The following is a 23580-nucleotide window of genomic DNA, read 5'->3' as shown; positions in this document are numbered from 1 at the left end:
GATAAATAACCAGTGCCCTGGCTCACCTACAGAATGAGTGGATTCCTGGTTTTGGTGTAGTGCCTTAGCAGTGGAGCAGGATAAAATAATTTCTTAGAAAGTATGTGATGCAGAAATAGGCTAATAGTAGTTGTGGAGAGTGTTTACTGGTATTAAAAAAAAATAAATAAACAAGCAAAAATCCTCAACCCCCCCTTCCGAGTTCTGCACTCATCCCATCTTCCAGTAGAAGGTAGCCTGGAACTAACCACCACAAGTGAAAATGAATCAGCAGTAATTCAGCAGAAGAGCACAACATTCTCCTCATTGCCATGCTGGGACCTTCACTAGACTCAATGTTGTTATCTTTGCAGTGTTCTTAAAGCAGAGAAAGCATGTTAACTCATAATGAATCCGAAGATAATTGCCTTTGCTTTTTAAGGGCTGGTTTCTTAAAGTCAATCACAGAGTAACAACCCAAGACACACATGGATCTCGACTCTTCTTTCTATTGATACAACCTGTTGAGGGGGCAGCCACCACAGAGGATGCCCAGTTTCTGACCAGAGCTCTGATATCACGGGCTGAACAGTAGGTAAATTTTGTAGCTTGAAGGAAGCTGAGGTATCAGTATGTTTCTTCTGGAGAAGATAATACATCCTTTGTAAAACTTCCACCTCCCAACAGGCCAGGCATCTTTGGATTTCTTCTCCACAACTCTTTCAAAAATTTTTTAATCAATACAGTTTCCCTTTCTCACTGAAATTGTATTTACTGTATTTTTAGTATGTTCTGATGGAGCAAAAGGTGTTACTTACATCCAATTTTCCATATAACCACTTCTGATGACTGTCCCTTTCAAGTCTTTTCAGACTATCCATCCTGAATTAACTTTTTTGTATGAAAAAGCCTTTCGTGGTTTATAAATTTTAATACAGGATGCTAGCTGCCAGAAAGTTTTGGGTTTCAACCAAAGATTTTAACCAGTCTACCCAGCAGATGAAATGAGGTACAGCTCCTGCTGCACCTGGAGACAGTACTTCTTTCATTGCCCTGTTTCAGAGTTATGACACCTCTGCTTTAGCCTCAGAAAGTCAGGAATTTTCCTTTAAACAGGCTTCCTGGAAATAGAGTTTTAGGCTATTAATGAGTAATTTATCACACAGTATTTTTCAGCCTTAAGAAACTCTGGATTTTGAGGTTTGTTTTGTTTTTAGTATAGTAAATTTGGGACAGCTAAGCAGAAGTGAGACCCTTGATGTGATATCTTGACAGCAGGAGATGATGATAGTGGAGAACAACCCTCATTGAAAGAACATCATGCCCTTTGACAGTGAAATGCTTTGAACTTCAGCTACAGCTGTTAAGCAGACCGATGCTGATATTGGTGGGTTTTTATGTGCTGTGGCAGTTCTTATTCACCTAAAGAAACCCATTAACAGTGGGACGCCATGTGTGAGTTGTGCTTGACCTGGCTAAATGCTGCACCACCATGCAACTTGCAGTGGATTACCTCTTCTGTGCAAATGCTTTTCCATATGGAATAGATCTGCAGAGCTCCAGAGTATGAGGAGAATCACTCCCAGAACCTGGATACTGTCTTCCATTGTCATTTCCATCTTTGAAGATCTAGATATTTTCTACAGAGAGATATACAAGAGATATACAGCTCAATTAACTCCCCTCACCCCCACAAAAAGGTGGCCATGTGAATGCTTGCAGAGAGGTGGTGGTGTATTCTAAAAGGCCAGTATGTGGGGCCATCGGCAGATCAATCACTGAACTGTAGCCAGGAGCTTGCTGTACTTTGCTTCAGGTCTCTCATAATTCATCACTAGAGTATCTCCAGGATACTTAGTTACCAGGGTCATTATAGTAAAGGAAGTCAGAATTCATAATTAATTAACAGGTCATAGAGTAGTTGTATGCAGAGAGCCCTGTGGAGCAGTAAATTCCCTAGTCCTACCTCATGAAGTTCAGTGCCAGACTTTTCTTGCTGTATGCTCCTGCCCTATATAAAGCTGTTTCCTTTTCTGACCTTAAGCAGAGTTCCAGACTAGTGTTTTGGGCAGACCCCTGGGGTGTCATAAAGGTATATCACTTATGACACAGTATGTCACTTAATCTTAAGCATACAGTTATTTCAGCCCCCACAATGAAAGAGTCCAACGTGACTGCTGATTTTAGAAATTTATCATTTTGGATAAATTCCCTGATCCATGTTGATGTATCTTTTTTTTTTTGGTTGGGAAGGGTGGGAGGGAGGAGGAGAGGGGGAAGAGAATGGTTTTTCTGTTCTACCATCATGGACATCTGTGAATTTTCAGTAAACAGCATGACTTTCTCAATCTGGTTCATAGCTTTCATGCTTACCTTCTGATCTCTTTCAGAGCTGAGCAGCTGTAAGCTTATATTGTTTCTCAGGGAGCTGTTGTTGTGTACTAGAGAAAGAGCAGACGTGCTTTAGCTCTCACTTGTGCACTTACTATGTACAGAACTTTCTCTGCTTCGTGACTAGCATATAACAGTCCTCTAATAGTTTGGATAGCAGTTCTCCTGTTCTCCAAAATCTAAAGTTGTTTCTTCTTTGTGGCTTACTGAGATTTGAATCTTACTGAGATTTCTACAGAAATATTCTGTAAATGATATAAAGATCTTCTTCAAAACACCTTAATTGCAAATGATTAGAGGAGGCAACATTCTTTGCTAGAGAGGAAAAATACAAAGACATGATTTATCTGTAAACACAATTGATGATTCGGATGCAAGATCTTACTGGAACTTCTCTGCTGAGTCCTATGGCTAGTCCAGCCACACAATGTGCATGTCTATGGCCAATCAGAAAACAAAATCTGCATCTCTCTTGATCAGAGTTTCAGAAAAAGATTTGTGGGAGGGTTTGTGTTTTTTTGTTTTTTTCTTTTATCATTATTATGTGTAAAAGATATGGCATCAGAATGAAGAATTTGAACTACAACTTCATAAAAGTAGGCTAACACATATTCCCTGACGTTTTTTAGTTTATGACTTGAGTTTCCATCAAGTGGACGAATAGAAATCAACTATAGGATAAAAGCTGAAGACAAGAAGGTGGTAAAGGTTCCTGGAGAGAATTAATCTTTAAGGAAGGAAGAGGAACATGGGAGTTCCAGGTGTATAGGGCAGGGATATATAAAGAAAAAAATGCTACTGAAAGGACTAGAAATAAATGAAAAGTCAGCAGAAAAGTAAGAAAGGAGTAGATAAGGATAATCTTACTAAGGTCTTAATTTAAGTAATTAAAGTATAAAACAGTTGATAACAATTTTATTATCTGAGCTTCTGAAAAAAACAGTTGATAACAATTTTATTATCTGAGCTTCTGAAAAGTTGATTCCTACTGTACATTTATGAATTGATGTCTTTTTCTACCTGTCCTGGGATTTTATTTTAGGGATTTGAGCAATTTTTGAAATTGGTAGGAAATCAATATGTTCAAAGGAAACCCAAAAGAGTATTTTCAATTTCTTTTCATATGGGAAGGCAACTTCTTCAGAAAAATATTCAAGAATAATGTTTCTCTTTTTTTCTCAATACTGATCACTTCTAGGAAATGGCAAAATATTTTTGTGTGCAATGTAACTATACACTTCAGAGAATACTGAGGGGAGATGCAGTAATAAATTTCAAATACGTAAGAGGTATCTGCAGAGGTGAAGAGAATAAACTTTCTTGTCATCTATGGATAGGGCAAGAAGAAATCATCTTCAATTGCACCAAGGGAAATTTAGATTATGCTTTAGGAATACCCTCTAGCCGAGAAAATTCACAGCATTGCACCAGGTTGCTTAGGGAAGCTATGGAAGCTCCAGCACTGAGAGTTTTTAAGAATAAGCACAGTGTATGAGACAAACTTCCATGGAAGTTCAAGCACTGTATTTGTTCCAAATTGTCTTTTAGCTGCATAAAGACAACTGGCTTTCCTCCAGATCTTCCAGCTATTTTAATAATAAATGTGCAGGAATATTCAGTATGAATATAAATTGAAATACGTCATGCTCTATCCACTCTTACCTAGATTGCATAAAATTTCGTATAGTGCATCTCTGAGTGACTGAGGTTGGTTTATAACTTTATATATATATGTGTGTGTATATATATATGTGTGTGTATATATATATGTGTGTATATATATATATATATATATATATATAAAAATACATATACATATATTTTTTTTTTTCTCTAAAGGTGGAGGTCACAGTGGCCCAGTCTAAATTACCACTTGCAAGTCAGAGCTAATTGTTCACACTTCCCCCCCTTCCCACCCTTAATAAATATCCCATGCAAACCTGATCCTTGCCAGGACGTAGGTACAGAAATGTCAGGAGAACATACGGTGCTTACACCCAGGAGTGAGCAATGGCTGGAATGTGGAGCGTGCGTCATACACGTGCTGCAAACTCATGCATGGTAGGCAGCCCTGTGTTATTTCTGGGAGAAAAACACTCCAAGACTCCACAGCAGTAAAATATCAAGCCAGACTTGGGAGTTTTGGAGATATTTTGTCTAGAATGGCTTGAAACTGGTGAACATACATGGTACCATGTTGTCCAGATAAGGTTCAGTGATAGGAGTCTTCCACGAAAAGCAGCATAACTCGCTGCACAACTTACAGCTTGAGAAAGTGGGAATAAGACTTTACGACTCAAACATTTCCACTTGTGCTCTTATTAATGATATTTGATGCCAGCAGCCATAAATTTACAAGGTGGTCTGTCTTGGCCTGTAATGGTTAGGAAATATGAAGAACTGAACTAAACTAAATAGAAAAGATTGAAGTTTAAGAAGAGGGGAGGGGGAGGAAAACTCCTTTTAACATGAGTCTGATAGAGGAAGATAAGGGAAGGCAGAGTAGTTGGCGTCTCAGCAGTACTATCAGAGGATCAAGAGTTGGTGAAAAGTAAGTGAACAACCCTTTAAAACAGAAAGCAGGCTTTCTTTGCACTAGTAAGTTGTCATGTGAAATGAAAAAAAGCAAAAATGACCTCTTTTTACTGATTGGAGACTGGATGTTTTGGGCTATGATAATTTTTTCAAAGATACTTTTCTCTATACTTATGAGACTGATATCCAAACACTGTGGAACTTAAGGTCTTTCTGTGGGCCAGAACATGCTAAAAACTTGCTCTGGGTATCCCTGGCCTGGAGACTGGCTGTTTAGAAGCAGAAGGCTAGCAGAGTTGGGGTAGCAGACAAACTTGTCTGAGATTATTTCATTATACTAGCCAGCTTTCCATATTTGTGTGCAGAGAAAATAACAATGACGGCAGTCTGAGTTCAAGAGACAAAGCAAAAGGAAGACTTTACTACTCTAGTCTGTCCAGTCTTCACCTTTAGCCACTTTTAGCTATGTCTATACAGTGTGGAGTTTTATCACCTGTCTTACAGACTCCTATCTCGTCTGCAGGCGTGTTAAAAGTGTGAAAGTTGCAGTAGCAGCAACTCATCCATTGCTACTTTGTTGCTATTTCTTCCAACTTTTAGATGTCTTTGTACTTGGAAAATTACAAATGCTGCTTCAAGGCCTTTTTCAACTGAACTTGAAAAGAATTAAAAGAAATAAAACAGAAATATGGGTTAATTTTTTTATAGAAAAGACACTTAAAAGAATTCAGCATCAATGGGGTGGCAGTTGCATGGAACAAATGAAGCTCTTTTGGCAGATCATAGAATACCACCCATTTTCATAGTTGATAAGCATTATATTATATAGGGCAGGTGTTTGTGACACCTGTGTGCAAACATTCCCAGGGTTCAGTGTCACCTTTTGGGCTGATACTGTCACTTCCATGGTGCAATGGCCTAGTGCTGATATTCTCTAATGTAATATTAGACAACTTTAGGCATATGGGGAAACTGTGTTATCTTCAAAACTAGTGGAATTGTTTTCCTTCTACAGTATTTCAGTCAGTTGTGTTTCTTTATTTTCAATTCATGAAGGGTAACCACTGCTGCAGCTAGTGCCTTTAGTCTGCAACAGACTTTCACAGAATCACAGAACGTTAGGGATTGGAAGGGACCTCAAAAGATCATCTAGTCCAATCCCCCTGCCGGAGCAGGAACACCCAGATGAGGCTACACAGGAAGGCGTCCAGGCAAGTTTTGAATGTCTCCAGAGTAGGAGACTCCACAACCCCCCTGGGAAGCCTGTTCCAGTGCTCTGTTACCCTTACTGAGAAGAAGTTTCTTCTCAAATTTAAGTGGAACCGCTTGTCTTCCAGTTTGCACCCATTACCCCTTGTCTTACCATTGGTTGTCACTGAAAAGAGCCTGGCTCCATCCTTGTGGCACTCACTCTTTATATATTTGTAAACATTAATAAGGTCACCCCTCAGTCTCCTCTTCTCCAAGCTAAAGAGACCCAGCTCCCTCAGCCTTTCCTCATAAGGGAGATGCTCCACTCCCTTAATCATCTTCGTTGCCCTGTGCTGAACTCTCTCCAGCAGTTCCCTGTCCTTCTTGAACTGAGGGGCCCAGAACTGGACACAATACTCTAGATGTGGTCTCACCAGGGCAGAGTAGAGGGGAAGGAGAACCTCTCTTGACCTACTAACCACCCTCCTTCTAATACACCCCAGGCACCATTTGCCTTCCTGGCCACCAGGACCCCCAGGTCCCTCTCCGCTATGCTGCTCTCTAATAGGTCATTCCCCAACTTATACTGGAACCTGGGGTTGTTCCTACCCAGATGCAAGACTCTACACTTGCCCTTGTTGTATTTAATTAAATTTTTCCTGTCCAACTCTCCAGCCTGTCCAGGTCTCGCTGGATGGCAGCACAGCCTTCTGGCGTGTCAGCCACTCCTCCCAGCTTGGTGTCATCAGCAAACTTGCTGACAGTGCACTCTGTTCCCTCATCCAAATCGTTGATGAATATACTGAATAATACTGGCTCCAGTACTGACCCCTGAGGCACTCCACTAGATACTGGCCTCCAACTAGACTCTGCCCCATTGACCACGACTCTCTGGCTTCTTTCCTTCAGTCTGTTCACAGTCCACTTCACTACCTGATCGTCCAATCCACACTTCCTCAGTTTAGCTGTGAGGATGCTGTGGGAGACTGTGTCAAATGCCTTACTGAAGTCAAGGTAGACCATGTCCACTGCTCTGCCATCATCCATCCATCTTGTTATGTCCTCGTAAAAGTCAATGAGTTTGGTCAAGCACAACTTACCCTTGGTGAAGCCATGTTGACTGCCCCTAATGACCCTCTTATCCCTGATATGCCTTGAAATGGCACCAAGGATAAGTCATTCCATCAATTTCCCAGGGGTGGAGGTGAGGCTGACCGGTCTAACTTTTTAGCAGTTTTGGTCCTGGGCAAATCCAATGACCAGTCATCACTGAAATTTGTGTGATGAAAATAAGAAAGCTGTTATATGGGCTTATTTTGTGCATTAATGATAGGTACAGTTGCTCAGAGATTCAGTGACTAGAAAAAGTACACTTAGGTGTTTTGCTATTAGAAATATACCATATTATTTACATAAAATATTATTGGATTCCATGAAGTAGCTGTGGTAATAATCCATCCCACAAAGATAGAAATGTTAGAATATTTTAAATAATACTATTTTTTATAGAAGATTTTCCCTTAAGTAATTCATTCTCACTGAACTATTAAAAGGTATCTGAATATGTAAGATCATTTCCAGTTTACAGAGCAAGAGACATGGATCACAGATTCCCAGCTGCAAAGAAGTTGCTGACAAGAGATTTCTGGTGCCAGAAAGCAAGCCACTGTTAGCTTTCTTTCATTTATTCCTCTTTTCTCCTCACTACACAGCAGTTCTCTCTTCTAGATCACTTCAGCTTCAGACAGAACTGCTGACATATACTGATGAGGTTTTAATGAAGCATTTTTATAGTTTGCTTTCTACATTTTTAATGTGTCTGGCATTTTTGTATGTCAGGACGTAATATTAAATCAATGGGACTTCACAGATGATGCTGGATAATGGGATCTTACATCACAGAGCTTAAAAAATTTATTAGTGTTTATAGTATTGGTTTGAGGTATTTCACATAACATTTCCCTGGTCAGCTGTTAGGAGAGATTTAAATGTTTAACATATGTGGCTGTGCACACTAATACAACACATGATTTTACCATACTATCTGTATGTCCTTCCTTTTATTTTTTTTTTTTTTATTTTTTTTTTTTTTTTTAATTTCATTACTTTTAAAAAATAGTGTTCCTTTTTGAGAGGGTCTTTGTGGCTGACAGGCTTTGCCTATGAAACCACCCAGAGCAGGAGCCCTAGCTGGATGGGTGGCAAGGTCTAATAAACCTTTAACCAGTTTTCTGTACAGGGCATGTAAATGACAGTGAGGGGAAGAAGCTCACAGTGAGTTCCTGCAGGGATGTTTTATCCAAGATAAATGGCTTTTCAAACCTGGCCATTTTACAGACATGCATACACCTCTCCTGGAAGTTTGTGTCCAACAGGGGCTTCTGCAGATGTGAAACTGCCAGGAGGGTTTAGCTTATCTTTCTGACAGAGGTGAACTGAAGAAGGCAAAGGGGTTTAAACATCACTGCTGTCTGCTGAAACCAACATATATTTGCTTCAGTATTGTTTTCTTTTTTCTTTCTTTCTTTTTTATTTTTTTAAAAAAAAAACAAAAACAAAAACCTGCTGTCCTGTATATTATTCTTTCAATGAAATAGGGATCCCTAAACACCCACTCTTTTTTTTTTTTTTTTTTCCCTCCTATCCTGTTCCCTATTTTAAAATCATTTAACCTTCTCAATCCATTCAGGGAATATGCTATACACAATAACACACGGTGGTCACCTCTTGGTAATGTCTGTTATGTAAAGAAGAGATTTCAATCCATCTTTTTGGGTCGTGCACAGACACACTTCACCTTTCACTCACAGTAACACACTGCTCTCAGAATTTGTCAAATGTACCTAGGAACTTTTTTCCTTTATTAACTTGTGGTAACTGGAGAACAAGCTCCTAAATTAACTTATCAACACTGACTACATACTGACTACATATTGATTCTTAAAGACTGTGGGAGAATGCCTTTGGAAACTTCTGAAAACTTCAGCTGTGATTGACTCCAAAAGACATCTCTGGCATCTAAAAATCAAGAGACGACATTCCATAATCTTCATTTAGTGAAGAGATGCAGTTTTGAAAGGCTGTTTGGTGTATTAGATTTTCAGAACTCACTGTGTGCTTTACCTAATTATCCCTCATGCTCGCCATTTAAAGGATGGAGAAGCTGATGCTGGCAAGAGAAAGAATTTGCTGGAATCACAAAAGAAGCTCTTGATCCTTTGAGTAGAGCAGCAGTCTGCCTGTTTTTCAACCAACTGGTTGTTTTCTACAAGAGGTACAGCACAAATACAAACTGACCTATGTGTATTCAATCTATGACAGTAATTTGTCCAAGGTAGCCTTTCCTTTGCATTTCAGAGGCAGTCTTTCTCCATCAAGGTGATCCATACTGATTTACTGCTTGCTCATGTGGAATACAGTTGACTTGAGATGAAAAGTTCTGGTTTTATTCTTTCTTTTTAATTCTGTTTTTATTTTTCTAACCAACATGAAAAATGGTCAACAATTCGGACCTGCACCTGGGGAAATCTTGTTCCCAGTCATGACATTTCTTCTTTATCCATTATTGTCTTTCTGAAAGAAATGGAGGCCTTTTGCAAAAGCAAAACTTAAACTATTTGAGTTATGAATATGAATCACTGTCTTCGAGATATTTACAGGTAAGCGAAGAACTGAGCCTCTCAATCAAAATTTGTATTTTGAAATTTGTATGACTAGGTCATAGTGAAACATAAAAAACTCTTCCTTGTAGCAAATTAGCAGAGTCTTGATAAATACAGAAGTAAATTAAGATATTTGCTATGGAGAGAATTGTTTGCGTATGAAGAGCTAGTTATGTGGTAGCTGAAATGTAGGGTAGAGAAAGGGGCTCTGATTATTTCAAATATCTGCATTCCACTGTCTCCTTCTTTTACTTTCTTTGATGTATTTTTTTAACAACTTCCTGTTGGCATAACAGGCTTTTCAAGAAATAGAGGTTTTCATCTGAAAACCTTACCTTAAGACGTAGTAATTTCAAGCAGCCACATTTAAGCTGCCTGTAAGGAACCTTATTCTCTTCAGAGCAGGGATAACATTACATACTAGGCTTTTGAAAAGCAACAACTGCACTGCCAAAGTGTCTCTATCCTTAGAGACTTCTCACGTATCACGTAGCCCTTTTGCTGTCAAATTCCATTGGAGTGCAAATAGTTCAGTCCCTGTTAGGGTTGGTGTCACTGAACCGAGTACATTTAGGATGCGCATCTCTATATTAATTTCATTTGGAAACGGATATATATACACATGAAAAAAGAATGAGTCAAGGGTGTTTTTATTCTTAAATAATTTGGGTGTCTCTTTCCTCTGTTTTAGTCAAATATATGAGAGTAGTTTATAAATTAGTTGAGCTGGAGTTGCCAAACTTGGCTGTATATCTGAGCAGTCTGGATGGGAAGATTTTGCAACTGATATTGTCCTCAAGCAGCTGATCATCAGACCATTTCCTTCCCCTACCCAAACCAGCAAAATGACCACATCCAGCAGGCAGAGCTCTTCTACGTCTATGGTCAACAACTTGGCCAAAATATTTGATCCAAATGCTTTGCAAAACCAAGGGCCTGATAATGGAATGGAACCCCCAAAAACTCTTCATGTTGCAAGAAGTGATGTCAGCACATCTGAAAATTCTAAAATCATGGATATGAAGTTTGCCTCCCTTGAACAGAAAATAGATAAGCTGTTGACTCTGCAAGACAATGTCCTTAAGAAGCTTAACAGCGTTTCCCAAGAAATCTGTTGCATTGAAAAAGACATTGAGATTGTAAAGGCAGAAACATCTGAACCTGGATCAAGGCTGGAAAGAAACAAAAATATGAGGAGTAATGAAATGAAGAGGCTTTGCCTTAAAATGGAAAAATCTCTTTTTGATATAAACAGGAATGCACAGCAGCAGGTTAAACGGCTAGATGGATTGGAACAAAATGTTTCTGGACTACAGAAGCTTGTAAGGCCTCTGGTTGAGAGAGTTAAAACTTTAGTAATTCATAATTCAGTTGTAAAACACCATGTTAAAAAACGTAAACTTTGCAAGGCAGCTGATAATACAAAAGAAGTTGGACCTCGTTTTAGGATGCAGATTTTCTCGGAGAGAACAGCTGAAGACCTCCTCAAGAAGAAAAGTGAAAAGGTGAGCCCAGGTTTGTGTTTCATCTTGTCAGGATTCATTGCAAGCTGTGGATATGTTCTGCTATGTGCTTAGCTTTTTCATTTTGATAACATGTAAGAGAGAGCAACAAATATGCTCTAAAAATGAAAAGTATTAGAACAGACCAAGCAAGTTTCAGCGGAAAATATATAGAAAACCTACTGAGTGGTAAATACCTTCAATTTTTTTCTAATTATTTCTTTGCAGTTGTAAGACATAACTAGAAGCTGCTGACACAGGTGACAAAGATTGACACAGACTTCAGGAGGCTTGTGTCCTGGCCACACATTTTACAGTGATCTTCTCTGGATTTATAATTACCTGCGCGAATCAAGTTGCAGCAGTCATGTTATATACAGTGGGGTTTAGATCTTAGTGAACCTGGTAAAAACCCTTCTTGGGTCAGTGCATGTACATATGTCCTTTATTTCAAAGAACAACTTAAGTGTGCTGTTCTGATCTGGTATTTCTGCTGACATTGGTGGGGAGGGGGGGACTTCTAAACTGGGATCTGAGGTAGGGTTACTGTAACCAGAGCTCTGGCTTGTGTAAACTTCCTTGGGGAAAAAAATGCCTGTGTGACTATAACAGGAGTTTTGTCATGCTCTTTACAGGTCAGATTAAAAGACCACAAAAATCTCTTGAACGGCTCAATTGATTATAATAGGCTCTTGTAAAGTAGTTAAACTGTTCTTTGTTTGGTAATGAAGCCCAATAGCATTAGAAAATTAAGGAATTTCTTCTGACAAAGTGTGTTGATATTTAATTAACCTACAGAGTGTGTTGATATTTAATTAACCTACAGTGAACCAAAAGGTTGCCTTTCATATTCTTTTCTATCTTTTTTTTTTTTTTTCTCCAAAATAAGTCACATACAGGCTTTGCTAATTGATGCATTTAGTGAGTAATTCTTGAGTCTGTTTTTCTGAAGATTTTGAACAGGAAAAACATTGTGTGAAGGTATTATTGGAAGTTTCATCCCTTGAAAAGAGAAGCACCCAGTATTATTCAGACTGGTCTTGTCAGCAAACGAGGTGCCTTTTCAGCATGGTTACCCTTAGGTGGCTGCACTTCTCAGGTAGACATAAAGCATTTGAGTCATTGTAGAAAACTGCCAAGACAGTGGTCAGTGCTGAGTAGCAGCAGAGGAGCACCTTGTAAACTCAGTCCATCATTAACTGAAGGGAAAAGCTGCTGCCCTGCCAAAGGAGATTGACAATAAAAGTGTTTTTTACAGGCCCTTCTTGAACATCAGGTTGGACTGGTTTCAATGAAATAGTTTCAACAGAAGAGAGGTTTTCTTCTCTTGTACCATTACTTCAATAAGAAAAGATTGCTTCTTTTGAGCATCTGAGTTTAGGGCTTCTTTTACATTTCAAAACATCAATGAAAACATCTGTTGTAAAAGCCACATTGTAGTGAGACCCACAGGTCATCTCTGTAATGCTGCAGTTGCTGTGGTTTGTGGTAGAACTCTACCAGTTTTGGATAAATTACATATTCATCTAAACTGTTTATAAATAAAAACTGAATTAGGCCTGAGTGAAGTGGCAGCTCCTGGAGCCCTGAGAAGGTGCAAGGCTCTCTGCACTAGAAATGCTTTGCTGGTTTGTTTGTGGGAGACGGTGGGTGCAGTAGAAGGGGCAGGTCAGAGGAGGAGGTCGTAGTCCTGGCAGCCCAGAGAGGAATAAGGATGGCAGAGACACAGGTGCCCAGAGGCGAGTTCAGAGCTACGAAGGGCCTGGAAGTGGAGGGTAGGGGACTTGAACATGATGGAAACAGAAGCAACCTACTGACAAAGACCCAAAGAGGAGAGGGGTGAATGGAGTCTCTGTCTTTTTGCAACAGCAGCTCCATTTGTGATCTCCTCACTGATTCATTTTTGTCAAGGAGACCCTTGGCAATGTTGGGTGGACTCAGTAGGAGCTTGTCTAGCATGAGGTCTTAGGAAAGGCAGCATGAGCATGTCTGGAATCATGCTGGTGATATTATTACATTGTTAATATTTTGTTTGTTTTATGAGATGATAGCCAACATATGTTAGCTTGTCACTACTTTCCTCTGTGCATTTGATTTATTAGTAAAGAACCATCATAAAATTATCAGGCTATCCCGTGAACAACAGCTGGCTTTAGTAAACACTTAGTCATCTTGGCTTTAAGTAAAAACAGACTTGAATTCAGCCCTGCATTAAGAATAATAGAACATGATATGATATCCTTCAGCAGAGACTGCTGAACTTGGATGTCAGTTTAGTAGGAGCCATTATTTACCAGCAACCAGGGCTGTCTCATCTTGCATGAGGGTATAGGAAGAGCATCTCAGCAAGTTAGTGAAGATAGGTCCATGAGACACTGTGAAGCTGGTTGCATGTACCTCTGCCTGCCGCATATTCAAACTGGATTGACAAGTGAACTTTTAAATTGTAACAAAAGCAAACAGAAAAACAAATGAATAGACAAATAGGGTATCTCACCCTTACATTTATACCCTAAATCTACTACTGATACCTGGTGGCATAGCAATGAACAAACCTACCTGATTATGCAGAAATTGGTCCTTGCTTCTGCCAACCAAATCCTTACCAATGTCTCTAGACCCCACCTATATGCCAATTTTAAACAATGCTGATCCTGCAGAAGTGCTGGCCACGAGGCAGCAAGACCAACATCTGTTTAATCCTAGATGGACTCTCTATGGCAACACTGAGCAACCTGCAATCACTTCAGACATACACAGTCCTGTTGTTTCCTTACAGCTGTGAGCAAAGTGATCCATTCACTACAGATAATTTGGTAGGACAGTACCTGCTTTTGTGCATTGCTGGAGATGGTGAGATATTTTGGGTGATGGGTCTATTTGTCATCCACCCTGCCCCACCTACAAGCAGATGCCATCTTTTAGTTCTAATAGCTGAGCTGTCTGACAAATACTTGGCTGTCCCCAGCCTGGTTCTGCAAAATATTCCAATCATTCTTAATTACTAGTAGATGGTGCAATAGGTGGCCATGGATACATCTGGATAAGGCAGTGGATTGTGTTTACATACTGTTTAATCACCTGCCTTCCCATCCTTCCTTCTTTAGAGAGGTGCTGCTCTTTGCTTTATTAATTATAGGATTGTTTTTAAATTTTTCCTAACTAGCTCATTTTACTGAACCAGATTAAGTAGAGAGCAGTGGAAGAGGCAGAACTACAGGGAAGGAAGAGGGGGAGTGGGAGGGAGGCAAAGAGGGGGTGATAAGCACCTGGGGTGTGTAATCTCTCTTCTGGATTTGGCAGCAGCTGGAAACGTTTCCAGATTGCAGGCTCCACAGGGACTTTTTGCGCTCTGCAAAATATAGGGATCACTCTCTTCTGAAGCAAAATTTCTGCTTTCCTGCCTTTTACTACCATCCTGAAATACCTCCACTGCCTCGTACAGGAGGTTAGTTTATTTCTGTTTTGAATTGGAGTTATAATATTGCGTAGCCTGCAGACACTTCATGCTTTGTCAGTACTGCCAAATGTCTCCAAGCCATTTCCCACTGAGTGCAGCGTGACTCTGTCACCACATGGCTAGGAGGAGTAGCATGTATTACTTGTCATTTTAAATTATTTTCTCACTACTAGCACCCAGGGAAATCAGAAGTTCTACAGTACGAGCCTTTAAAAGTCTTGAGGTTTTCCTCAAATTCACCTTTTTAAGTACTTTGTGATAATCCTGTTGCAAAATGAATCTGTAACTCCATTTTCAGTCCTATTCCTTCCACTTATAAAGAAAGGGAGTAAAATAATATCTCACTTATTTCCTCCAAATTAAACAGTTTAGAGATTCTATACTATTAACCTGTGAACACACACTTGGAGAGTCAGAAAGTTCCTTTTGTTGGCATCGTAAAGTGGTGTTGAACTTTATTGCCGTTGCCTGCAGGTCGCTGTAACTTCAGTCTCCTGCCATTTCTTCAGGCTTTGCCATAGGACTAATAACTAGTAGCAGATTGAGGCTGTTTCCCACACTAAAAACACCCCAGCAGTGAGAACTGTGTTTTCTGTTTGAACTCTGTGACCCTCCCATGCAGGTATCACACTGCAATTGCAACTCACTGGCTGACTTAGTAGGAGTCTGCAATGAAACTGCTGTTTGCCACGTGTGTTTTAAGATCCTCTCAGCCACAGTCTATAAGCATTCTTCTGATTCCTTCATTTGCCTACAAATACTAATGGGTCCCTCATGCACTGTTTAAATTCTCTCCAGACTGGATGTGTTCTGTGAATTTTTCATATTCCAGATGAATAAGCAGGAATTGTTTAATTTTCTTTCTTTTTCATCTGTCTGGAAGAGTTTCTGCCATCCTCAGTGGTTTTGAGGGTAGAGGCCTTCTGCAGAATCTCAGCAGATGGATTGTCCACTGCCTGGGCAGTGCAGACAGTCAGGACCTTCAGCTGCTGTTGTACTTAGGAATGCCCCTCTTCCCCTCAGGACTGATGCCTTTACCTACAGATGTTCTTGGTAATTTTGTTCCAGTTTTTGAGTGAGCTGTAACATATTAGAGTTACAAGTCTCTTCCTGGCTGGTATGTTTTCTCCAGACGAGACATTTTCGTCTTGTTTTGCCCCACTTTTCTCCTTTACTGATGGCCACAGGAGGTTTTTCATGCCCTTCCAATTCAGAATGCTGTTTAATTTTGCTTTCATTTAGCTTCTGAAGTTGCTGTCTGCTGCACAATGTTTCCTTGGTAAGATCCTGCCCTGGGCACTGTTGTTGTGATTTTGTTCTCTCTAGAACTCTGATGAACATGTGGAATCAAACTAGGCACAGCTGATTTCTAAATACCTGCACACCAGCTTGGATGGCTTATGAGCATGGCATTAATGCCTGTGTGTTACAGTGACCATTATAGAAATCCATTACAATCCCTTTGCAAAACTAGAGAGATCTCATTATGAAGAGAGAATTAGCAAGTGCAGGAGAACGAGACAAGGCAAGTCAACAGAGAGCAGTCCTATAAAAACAGAATTTTTCTTGGAGATATGAGACAGCGATAGGAGGGATTTGCTCGGGCAAGAGGTCTTCACCCTCTTCAGTAATCTAAAATCAACCTTTTGTCATCAGATATCCTAGCCATTTAGTCAGTTTTCAAGTGAGGACTCTTTCCAGTCCCTGCCAGGAGTCAGATGCATATGTCAGTAGTAAGGATGCTGTGCTTGAATGCCTCCTCTGGAGGTGTGCCATGGCAGCTAAATGTGGTTATCTGCCACACTGTCTTTTGGTGACTAGGCTAGCAGTCACTCTGGAATGCAATTAATTTGGTGCCATTCTGGCAGCACCCTGGGTTTTGCACACATGTGCACCAGTGAGGAGGGGTGGTGATGGGTGGCTGGGCAGCAGCCCCAGCAGAGCCTGTGATGAGTCCCGCCAGATTCCATTCACAGAGCGCTGCCAGCATGGTGAGGTGCTATAGGAGAAGGTCTGTCTATAAAGGGGAAATAAAGGGATCCTGGGTCCTTCTCATCCACCCAAAACCTGATTTTGTTAAATGAAGTGTGTTATTAGGAAACCTGCATTTCTGGAATCCAATTCAAAGTGAGTCATCAAAGCTGTAGGGGATGATTTCTGGAGTTTGTAACCCTTTGAAAATCTCCCAACAGCATGATTTCCCAAAAGCAGCTTACGAAGGGCAGTTCAAGAAGTCTGAAGATATTTGCCATCCATATCATTCTCTGCTTAGCTCGGATAAGTTAGTATAGCTGAGGAATACTATCTTAACAATGAGGATACTTAACTGTAATTGTAACAAAGAATTGCCTGAGTAGTTTGACAGATCCGTGGTTTATGCCCACAGTTAAAAGGATCTGCCACTGGCTGGGTTTTCAAGTGGGATTTTTTTCCTTCTTTCTCACACTGTGACAATAGTGTAGCCCACTTCAGAGGATGAGCCATTTAATGGTAATAGGGAAAATATGGAGAATAGCACCAAGAAACTTTTAGGTATATGACACAGGTGCATATGAGGCACACATCCACCTGTGAAACACATGGGACCCTGTCAGTCATCACATATGTGAGGGCATTGAGCACTATAGAGAAGAGGTCGATGTGAGGCTGTCTAATATGTTGGTGAGACAAGCACCCAGAGTCTCCAGTGGTTGTGCTTGCCTGATGTTGCACCTGATCTGTTCAGGTGAAAAACCCAAAAGTGGTAGTTATGGGTTGATTAGATTTCTCAGATGCAGTGAAAAGATGTGTCAAAGCCAGGTAGCGCTGAATGCTCTGGTCTTAGGAGATGGATTGGTAGCCTCAGATTGGTTGGTCATTCTTACGGGCCTCCATGTATTCCAGAGACATTAAAATCATAGCAATCAATTGGAGTTAAGAAATCTGCCTGCACAGCTCTTCTTATGCCTGATGCTGATTCTATCAAATGACAGTGACTAGACCTCAAGGCAAAAGTATAGATGTTTAACAGCAACCTGCTATTGTTAGTGCAATATGATGTGCCTTCACTGTGGCAGATGGTGTGCTCAAGGCCATGGGCTCCGTTAGGAGCCTGGTTCCATGGAAACCTCTTCTACTCTTCACCATAGACTCCCTGTCTTGAGAAGAATGGCCTGGCAGGAGGAATCATCCATTTGAAACTGAGGAGCCACTGCTTCTCCAGTGCAGCAGATGGGAATAGACAGGTCAGGAATAGACAAGGCTTTGGCTTCAGTGATCTTCAGCTTCTCACACAGGATGGTGTGATTCCAAGGTATTTTTCAGTGTTTAGTGTGTGTCTTCATGCACAGGTTGTTACCTCATTGAAAATGTATTTTCAAAGGGAGAAGGTCACATAGAGGTTCTCTTGTATTTCCTAGTGAGGGAATCACAATTTTCTTGGCTCAGGGGTTATTTTTGTGTGGAATTAAAAGATATTTGTGACTCAAGTTTGGTTTATACAGAAGAATGATTTCTTGATCTAGTTCAAGGAGCTCTGTAAAGATAACTGAAGAGTTAAAATCTTTGCCTGAAGGTGCCAGGAGTTTGTGTAGAGTAGCAAAAAAAATAATGACATGGAAGCAGACCTACTGCCTGCCAGTAAAAGCAGAATTTCCACGTGTATATTTTACATAATTTGTAAGTTTGTATCAGAAATACGTATGCTGAATATTTTACATTGCTGTGCAGGAAAAGGGGTGTGTATTGAAGAGCAACACAAAATGGAAGGAGGGGATGGATTCCAGCTTTGTGGAATGGCACAGGAGGCATCACCACACATGCTGTTGCCCCAAGGTCTCTGTTGTACGTGACACGTTCTCCCCTGTACCAATGTGGAAGTACTGGGAACATCCACGATCCCATGCTCAGGTGTCAAAGCCTATGGCTGATTTCCAGCTGTTAGTGAAACGAATTCATTGCAATGCTCAAGTAAAGTAACCATGTTGATAAATGGATGGTGATTTTATACAAAACCAGAATGTCTTGCCATAATAAAGCTCTATAAACTATCTTAAGAACATAAGAAAGAGCCACCAAGTAAGAAATGTGGTTTAGACATATGCAAAGTTTATTGTGTTGGTATCAGCTGATTAAAGTTGAGAATTATGTCTTGATATCAAGTGAAATGTGCTGGGGTGATAAGGGAACTCTAACTAAAAGGCTGGGTCTGCTTCATGAGGCTATTCATTACAGAAATTTTTGCAGTAGGAAAAAAAAATCAAAGAGTTTTATTACATGAACAAAAAAAAAGTGAACGTTAGCTAGGAAAACATTCCAAGGTTAGGAGTGCTACAGTATAAAGAAGGAATTTAACTAAGTACAGCTCATTAAAAAGGAGTCAGATGTCTATAAAAACCATTAATTTCTCACTTTATTTGAAATTTCTGTTAAAATATTTTATATTTATACATATAATTGCTTATTGCTTAATTTCCGCAGGTTTCATTATGTACTTTTTAAAGAAAATTTGAAAAATTTCTGAAAGGTTTGTTGTTGTTTTGTTTTCTTTTGTTTTGTTTTCCATTGGTACTGAAATTTCAGCCTCTGGAATATCTTGCATTGTTTTGTTATCATCACATGGACTTTTAGTCTGTCTCTGTTGCTTAGGATCTAGCAATGCTCTAGATGAAAGAATATGTTTAAGTCTGGAAAATGTATTTTTGAAGACACAATACTAACTTCTGTTGGTATAGACATCTTTTTGCTTTGGTATATTTTGCAGAGTCACAATACAACATTTAATATTTAACCTTTTGTGGAATTAAAATGAAAACTTCATTGAAAGCTTTGGAATTTTATGAGTAGAGAAAATCCATGTAGTACGATTAACCTCATTGTTCATATTCAAGTTATTAAAGAAAGGAGAAAAAAACAAGGTGGAGGCCTCATTTCCACTAAGAAATATCAATTCCTATGATTTCAGAAATTACAGGCTGGAAAAAGTCACATGTCACCAAAGTTCAGGAAAAATAATAAGTATTTAATAAAGTCCTATAAAGATTAAGTTAAAAAGACCCTTAAGAAAGTACTGCTGACAAACTGGAGAGGAGTGTTGTGAAGAGTTGTCCACAGCTTTTCGATGAGCTTTTTGGAAGAGCATGATAGCTTTGGGTGCTCATGAACTGTGCGTTCTGAGAGTGGGTTGGACGTCGTGGGGCGCATACCCCTGACAAACTACAGGGAGGCCTTTGTGCCTCCTGCAGTGTGCAGCTGGCTGGGAGGGATGTGTTGACTTCTGTTGGCTCCAGAATTTGACGAGTTGAAATCACGTGTTGCTACAAATACCAAAACATGGAAAAAACTGAGATGCTTATGTGTAGACTACTCCTATGTCCACAGAAAGTCCAATATCTAGTCCTTATATTTGTTTTTCTTATTCTAGTGCACTACTTACTCTGTATTTATTTCAAATAGCTGCATTTATTGATTCTGAAATTTACCAGTAAATGCTTCATTTGTATTCTTTTTTTGCCTCATTTAAATTAGTATGAGCTCCTCATCGGCTGTTCAAATGTAAGAGATCAGAAATGACTCTTGAATAAACACTGTAGTAATTTATGTAACACCCTAGCAGTTTCAGATATACGGCATCATCCAATGTTCCACTAGATGGATTTTCAAAAGCTGGCTTCTGTATTTCACACCTGCATACTACAGCAATATTTAGTAGGAAGTGCTGTGTGCCTGCAATTAATTCTGAATACAGAAGTGAAACCTGGCCCTGTGCATCAAAGAGCTTGGAGAGCGTTTCTCTGGTTATTTGCTCAGCTGACGGTGTTTGATCAGAGCTGATGTCCTCAGTGGTACGGTGAGGCTGACATACTTACAGGAATCCAGTTGCATTACTAATTGTGGTCACATTGCAAAACGAATGAGTCTGAGGCTTTTCACTACTTCTTTTAGTGCTTTTCACCATCAAAAAAACCCAGAGTGAGTGTTGGTTAATTCTCTGTGATCCACCTGGAATAATTTATTTTTTAAGTTTCATGTGAACAAGGATCCAATTTATATTTGAAGGGTACTCACCTAGCTGTATTTAGGCCTTTTTCATCTTATAGTTTGCAACTTCCTGGGAGCAACTGTATCCCAAATAGTTGTCAGTCTCAGCTTCAATTTTGCACCTCTTTTCCATATTGACTGATTAAATTAAAATAATTTTTAAAAAAGTATTAAAAAAGCAGAAGGCTTACCAAAGCAAATGTTTGGTAATGGGACTGAGTCAAGCCCAGAGTACAATATGAATAAGCAGTGGGGCTTCTTGCGTGATTAAGACACTCCAAATTAAGTGCCTAGCCCTGTATATTTTGCTGAAATATGTATTATGCTGCTTCAGCTGGTAGCTCAAAGACTGAAAGTAGTCCCTCTGGAAAATATTTGGATATATCCACATTTTTCACACCCTGTGGATCTATTGCTAAAATGGTAGTTCCAGTTTCACAGTACTGTGAGAGTAAGAGGGCAGGAGGAGCACCAAGCAACAGCAAACACCTTGGTTTTCTGTGGTCACTGCCCTACTACAATTCTAGGAGTGACTGATGAAAACACACACTGAGCAAACGGCATAAGAATATGTGTAAATAGCCATAAAGGCAACATATTACTGCAGTTTTTATGAGGAGCTGGCCTTCAATAAAGCACCTCTAGATGTCACTGTAACATTGTAAAATGCAAGTAAGAGGAAGAAGGTACAAAGATGGTTTATATACTCCGATTCCTGGTAACAGTTTCAGTCAGCCTGTAATAAATTATTGGATCATTAAAAACGCTGTTGCCAGATGTTGATTAACAGCAAAAAACTCTTTGAAATCTGTCAGTAAGACTGTTACTGAACATTTTACTAGAATATTAAATATTCCTAGCTTTGGTGTAACTAACCTGTTTTTTTAGCAGCCAAAGCTGGTGCAAGGTAACAGCTCATTTCTCTATGTTTTTTTATTTTAGTCCCTGAGGCTCAATCCTGGTCTTTGCTGGGCTGTGTTTATGCCAACATTGATGTTGATTACAACTGAGAGCATTTCTCTTACTTTACATTGATAGCAATCTGATCAGCTAGGTAGTGATCAAAATAAGGACCATCATTTATAGGAAGAGCATGAGTTAGAACACAGAGTACTTGGATTCGACAAAAAAAACCTAGGCTGTAATTTCATGAGGAACAATACATGAACACTGTATACACTGACTAATACATTGCCTTCTACACAGGTCATAAAAGAAAAATCACATTTGAATGAGACGGGAACAAAAGAGAAGAAGCCACCAGATTCAACAGGTTAGATTTTTATTTTTCTTCTTATCAGTTTCTAGTTCCTCAGGGTACAACTGCACCGAAATAGCCATTACTCTCCTGAGCAGCTCCAGGAAATTCGGTTGGTTTACGTGTGCTCATCAGCATGAGAGAGAATTGTCCAAGCAACATTAACCTTCTTTTCCATGCCTGTGTACATGGTGGCAAACTGCTCAAAAAAGTGATTTGCATGAGGAGTTTATTAACCTTGACCTGGCTGACAATAAGTTTGAGTGAGAAAAACGTTTTCCAGTGCTGTGTCTGAAAGGAAGAGTTTGTGACCCACGATATCCCTGTTATAAAGAAGTAGTCTGGTCTTGCTTAGGAGACATTTACACTGACCTTGAAAGTGGGAGAGCAAAGCAAGTACCTAGTTCAAAATGCAACAGAAATTATGCTAAGCCTGTAACTTTAACACTGTTACTGACTATCAAAGAATTACTGATGGATTCCTTGGTAATCTGTTTACTTACAGAGAGTACCACCCAGAAGAACCAGTCGGGCTCTCAGGAAGAAGAAGTTGATAAGCTCAACAAGGAAAATGCCAAGAGGGAAAACTCTGCTCTGCTTCAAATGGATCCTGCCAAATTTCATACTGAAGGGCCAGAGGAAAAAGGAGAAAGTTTGGCTTTTGAAAGCTATTGCAGGAGAAGCTCTGTTCAGAAATCCTTCGCTACAGAAAAGCAGCAAGAAGAAGAAGCTGTTGATGATGCTTGTCAAAGGATAACTGGGCAGGAGGGAGAGAGTGGGTCCCCAGCAGACAGGGAGAGGAAGGAGGAACATCAGGTCTCTGGAGATGAAAGACAAGAGGAGAGGGAAAATGAAAGGGGAAGAATTGCTGATGAGAGTGAAAAAGAAGGTGAGGAAGAGCCAGCTCCTTCCCAAAATGAAGATGAGGCAGGACAAAGCCATGATCAAGAGGCACCAGAGGGAAGGTAAGGTCTGAAGCTCAGGCTGCACATTCTTAAAACACTATAGAAAAATGTGCTGTTTAAGCTTAAAGTGGCTGGTTAATATAATATCTGTGAAAATCCAGACCAATACAAACATGTAAACTGAGTATATCTCTCCAATCTAAGCTCTAAGATGAAATGATACCCTTAAAAAAGGCAAACGATCAGTCAGGCATGGTACTAGCAGTTGTTTGCTTGGGAAATACGTTAGGAACAGGGGAATTAGGTTAGCCTATTCTTCATCTCTGAGGAGAATTCTCCCATTGTTATGTTTATATACTGCAGCATCATGTAGCCTATGAGTGAAGTAAGGTTAGATTAGGCCATGTGCCAGCTGGGAATAAATTTACTGCAAAATGTAGTAACTTAAGTGATAACATAAAATTGTGAAACTTTGCCTAGGCAATTAAAGCAATACATTTGTTGACTGTAATTGTTTCTTTACTGCATTGGCAATAGCCTTTCAGGGATAAACCGTTTTAAGCTCTTGGGAACCTACATGAACAGAGTGAAATCCCAGTGTTCTCCCATTGCTTTAATGGTGAGACTGATAGCCAAATGTTAAATTTAGAAGAACTCAGGCAAGGATTTCAGTAATGGA

The 23580-nt window shown here is 39.7% G+C and overlaps 1 protein-coding gene across 5 annotated transcripts in view; it reads left to right on the top strand.

The window, feature by feature from the left end:
• MYLK4 (myosin light chain kinase family member 4) overlaps positions 1–23580 on the top strand; it is an 88686-nt gene that overhangs the window by 45319 nt on the left and 19787 nt on the right. For 2 of the 5 annotated variants that reach the window (XR_010470313.1, XM_005506711.3), the window contains exons 1-3: positions 10287–11263; positions 21945–22011; positions 22502–22961. Coding sequence is in view for 3 of the 5 variants with exons in the window: in XM_005506711.3 (XP_005506768.1) it covers positions 10604–11263; positions 21945–22011; positions 22502–22961 (1187 nt within the window). In the remaining 2 variants the exon portion in view is untranslated. Of the gene's footprint in view, positions 1–10284; positions 11264–21944; positions 22012–22501; positions 22962–23580 lie in introns of those variants that run through there. The other 3 variants (XR_010470312.1, XM_021293324.2, XM_065052538.1) reach the window with 3 other exon arrangements.

The sequence above is a fragment of the Columba livia genome, chromosome 2 (genome assembly GCF_036013475.1).
Source record: "Columba livia isolate bColLiv1 breed racing homer chromosome 2, bColLiv1.pat.W.v2, whole genome shotgun sequence".
Lineage (NCBI taxonomy): Eukaryota > Metazoa > Chordata > Aves > Columbiformes > Columbidae > Columba > Columba livia.
This window is presented reverse-complemented; position numbering and strand designations above follow the sequence as displayed.